The sequence below is a fragment of the Oryx dammah genome, unplaced genomic scaffold, assembly GCF_014754425.2.
Source record: "Oryx dammah isolate SB20612 unplaced genomic scaffold, SCBI_Odam_1.1 HiC_scaffold_21, whole genome shotgun sequence".
NCBI classification, from domain to species: domain Eukaryota; kingdom Metazoa; phylum Chordata; class Mammalia; order Artiodactyla; family Bovidae; genus Oryx; species Oryx dammah.
Genome location: NW_024070205.1, coordinates 561,133 through 565,157, shown reverse-complemented (window position 1 = coordinate 565,157; position 4,025 = coordinate 561,133). Strand labels below are relative to the sequence as shown.

Sequence of the window (4,025 nt, the reverse complement as noted above, 5' to 3'; positions counted from 1 at the left end):
GGATGGGTGGATGGATGGATGGATGGTTGGAAGGAAGGGTGGATGGTTGGAAGGCAGGGTGGTTAGTTGGAAGGAAGGATGGATGGGTGGATGGTTGGATGGGTGGATGGATGGATGGGTGGAAGGAGGGGTGGATCGTTGGATTCATGGATGGATGGATGGATGGATAGTTGGAAGAATGGGTGGATGGGTGGACGACTGACCCAATGGCACGAGGTGGGGAATGCTTTCTAACAGGTCATGAAATGCCCTACCCTGACTAGACGCATGGCCTCTGAGTCAGGCACACAGAGGAAGGAGTGTGAAGGACGTTGGTACCCACCCCACTGCCCAGGGCTGGCCTCCCAGGGGCTGCAGCCGGGAACTCACGTGTGCAGGCGCGAGCCCTTTGGATGCTGGAGCTGAGGTTCCCCGCCCGAGTCCACACAGACACAGTGTAACAGGAGCCAGGCACTAGACCCCGCAGCGTCAGGCTGGCATTGTCTGGGCCCAAGTTGACAAGACCACCCGGGAAGCCCTGGCTGCCCTCCTGGTGCCAGCTGACCCTGTAGCCTTCCCGCGGCCCCGCTGCCGGGGCCCAGCCGACGGTCAAGGTGGAAGGGCTGTCCCTGCCGGTGACCTCCAATGACTGTGGCGTGGGGGGCCCTGACAGAGGAGAGGGTGGTAAGGAGGCTGCGCACCATGTGTGGGCCTGTGACAGCCCCTCTCCACCCAAGGCAAAGCCCCCCAGCCCCTGGGACGCGGTGGCCGGCACTCACCTGTGTGGCCTGTGGGGCTTGCGGTGGCAGTGCCCAGAGGGGAAACAGCATCCGCCTGGGAGTGGGCCCCAGGCCCATGGAGCGTGACCAGGGTGGCACCAGGTGGCCCTGAGACGTTTCTGAGGAGGCAGGGGGCCCCCTCGGTGTAGGGCAGTGTCTGGCTCCCAGGCTCCCTGCTGGCCTCCGGCCCATCCAGGGGCAGCTTGGTATCGCTGCCCTGCGGACGCTGGGCTACAGCATCTGGAGGGGTGTGGGCCCTGGAGGGTGAGGGTCCACCCCTCTCAAGGCAGGCGCCCCTGGGCAGGACCCCAGCTCATTCCCCACCAGCCCAGACTCACCACCCAGCCAGGCAGCGGCCTGGGCCTGGGCCTCGTAGGGCCCCGCCAGAACTCTCAGCTCCAGAGCATAGTGTCCGGACGGCAGGGGCCCCAGGAACGTGACGTTGAGGGCCCCAGGGCCTAAACTTAGGGTCTTGTCCACGGGCCCGCTCAGCCTGAGCAGGTAGCCCTCCCGGGCTCCCGGGCCTGCCTTCCAGCTGGCCCCGAGCCCTGGGGGCTGGGGAACGAGCCCCAGGTCCAGGGGCGTGGAGGGGCCTGCGGGGGAGGGAGACACGTGCACACAGTCCTTGAGGCCAGCCAGCTCCCTCCTGTGCGCCCTGGACAGGCCACATGCTGGGCGATTCCTGGGACCCAGCCAAGGACACAGAGACGCGGGAGCACTGCCGGCGCCAGGCCTGCCCCTCCCAGCACAGCCGCTGCGGCCCCTTCGAGGGGCAGAGGCCGAAGCACAGAGAGAGAGAGCACTCTGTCTGGAGACCCACAGGCAGGCAGTGGCAGAGCCAGCCCAGACACTCCCGAGCCTCGGGGCTGGTCCCTGTCTCTGAACCTTGGTCTCCCCACCGTCATGGGGGACAGCACGACTTATGGGGGTTAAATGACGTGCCACGCAGAAGTGCCTGGCGTGGGGCTGGCACATGGCAACCATCATGACTGTCACCTTCGGGGTGGGGGCTTTGACCACCAGCCAGCAGGTGGGCACGCTCGGGCCCCACCCCTTCCCTGCAGGGCCCTGGACGCCCCCCGCACAGCCGCATCGGCCCACTCGGCTGAGGCAACTCTGCAGTGGCCAGCAAATCCCCAGCAGCACTCACAGGTCCACTCGGTGGCGCTGGGCCCCACTGCCCAATGGGGCCCAGCGACAGCGCTAAGTGTCAGCGTGTAGGGCGTTCCAGGAGAGAGGCACGGGAAGGTGTGACTGGAGACACCTCGTGTGACACCCGCCGTCAGGTTGGAGCCACTGAGGAGGTCCGTGAGCAGGAGGTGCAGCCAGGCGGCCCCCCCAGAGCTGTACCAGGAGGCCCGCAGGGCCCTGGTGCCCAGGGCGCGCAGCGCCAGCTGCCCTGGAGGCACAGGAGCTAGAGGAGGGTGGGCAGGGCAGAGGCGGGCTGGAGAAGGGGCCCAACCAGGGACCCGGCACCAACCCTGCACAGGAGCCAGGAGCCCGTCACATTGGCACGTGGCTCTGGACCACCTCCTACCCCCACCCGGCTGTCGCCTGGGGTCTTGCCAGGCGCGGGCCCTACCTGTCCACTGGCGGGTGCTGGCCTTCGCTTGGAGGTGGGCGGCCCAGGTGGTAATCTCCAAGACATACTCACTGCCTGGTAAGAGGTGGCTAAAATTATAGGACAGGGTGCCGGCAGACGTGGAGACATTGTGAACCACTGTCTGGGACTCCAGGTGGCAGAGGACAAGCTGGTAACCATCCTGCCCTCCAGGAGCAGAGCCCCATGAGGCCTCCAGGCTGGATGGGCTCTCAGAGCTGTGGAGCTGCAGGTCCTGGACAGTGGATGGGGCTGCGGTGAGGCAGAGAGCGGCGCTAGGTTCAGGGCCGGGCATCACCTCTGCTTTCATTTCAGTTCAGTTCAGTCGCTCAGTCGTGTCCGACCCTTTGCGACCCCATGAACCGCAGCACGCCAGGCCTCCCTGTCCATCACCAACTCCCGGAGTTCACTCAGACTCACGTCCATCGAGTCGGTGGTTTCATCCAACTAGCGCTCCTCAACAGGTCACTGGACCAGCATGGTCCCCAGAGACCTCACCAACCCTCCGGGGGCCACCATCCTGCTTGGCCACGCCTCCGCCCACAGGCCCCGCCCTGCCCACAGACCATGCCCCCCTGTCAGCAGGCCACGCCCCCGCGATCAGGCCCCGCCCACAGGCTCCCTCCACCCGCCGCCCGCCCGCACCTGTGAGCGCAGTGAGGCTGAGGCTGGCGTTCTGCCCGCAGGGGCGCACGGCCGTCACCTCCAGCTGGTAGCGACTTCCTGGCATCAGGTCCCGGAATTCGAAGCTGGACGCGTTGGTGTGGGCCTGGAGCGGCTGCCCTTCAGGGGAGCCACGGGGGCTCAGCCGGCTAAGGCGTAGGGTGCGGCCGGGCCCGCCCGGCCCCGGGCCGTCCCAGTTGAGCGTGAGGCTGGCGGATCTGCCCTGGCTGCTGACCGTCACCCTCAGAGGCGGTCCTGGGGAGCAAGGGTCGTCAGGGCCCCCAGTGCCCTGTGCCCCAAAAGAGGCGGGCCAGGGGGAAAGACAGCCCTGTCCGCCCGACCCCCGCCACCTACCTCCACTTGCCCCACCGGGACCCTCTTCTGGGGGCTGGCACTCGCCTTCCTGAGGAGGGGGTATGAGGGTGGGGGAGAGGGGCAGAGGAAAGGCTGTCCACTTATCCGTCCCTCACCCCAGGCGTGGCCTAAGGGCAGCAGGCAGGACACCGAGGTGTGGAGGCTCCCAGCCGGGGCAGGTGCCCCGTGTCCTGTGGGCAGATCAGCCGGGGCCCTCAGGGCGGCGGGAGGCCTGAACACCACAGAGGGCAGCCCCCGCCCCACCGCAGCCCCAGTGCCCACCTCACCTTGGCCAAGAAGCCTGGGAGCCAGAGGAATACCACGAACAGGACTGGGGGCCTCATCCCGAGGGGTCTGCAGGGAGAGCTGGGAGGTAGCAGGAGGGGCCGTCCTGCCTCCCCTGCTCAGCTCCTGGCTCCCTGGAGAGCTTGGCTGCCTTTCCACCCCAGAGTGTGTTCCCAGCAGGGCCCCAGGAAGGGATAGGGGGTTGTGACCCCTGGCTGCAGACACACCTGCCTCCCTCGCTGGCCCTACCTCCACGCTCTTCAGCAGCTGGCTTTCTAGGCAGGGAGAGACTCAGACCTGGAGAAGCAACGCCCCGGGGTGGGCAGAGACGGCTGACTCCCGATGCCCTGCCCTGGGGAGAGAAG

The 4,025-nt window shown here is 67.1% G+C and overlaps 1 protein-coding gene across 1 annotated transcript in view; it reads right to left on the bottom strand.

Annotated features, from left to right (window-relative positions):
* The window catches only part of LOC120880414 (receptor-type tyrosine-protein phosphatase V-like), a 15,659-nt gene extending 11,940 nt beyond the window's left edge, over positions 1–3,719 (bottom strand). Inside the window, exons 1-8 of the mRNA XM_040263769.1 lie at positions 3,663–3,719; positions 3,376–3,424; positions 3,004–3,276; positions 2,341–2,610; positions 1,909–2,172; positions 1,066–1,351; positions 759–970; positions 370–645 (exon numbers count right to left, since the gene is read on the bottom strand). Of these exons, the coding sequence (XP_040119703.1) occupies positions 370–645; positions 759–970; positions 1,066–1,351; positions 1,909–2,172; positions 2,341–2,610; positions 3,004–3,276; positions 3,376–3,424; positions 3,663–3,719 (1,687 nt within the window). The remainder of the gene's footprint in view (positions 1–369; positions 646–758; positions 971–1,065; positions 1,352–1,908; positions 2,173–2,340; positions 2,611–3,003; positions 3,277–3,375; positions 3,425–3,662) is intronic.
* Between the last annotated feature and the right edge of the window lie 306 nt (positions 3,720–4,025).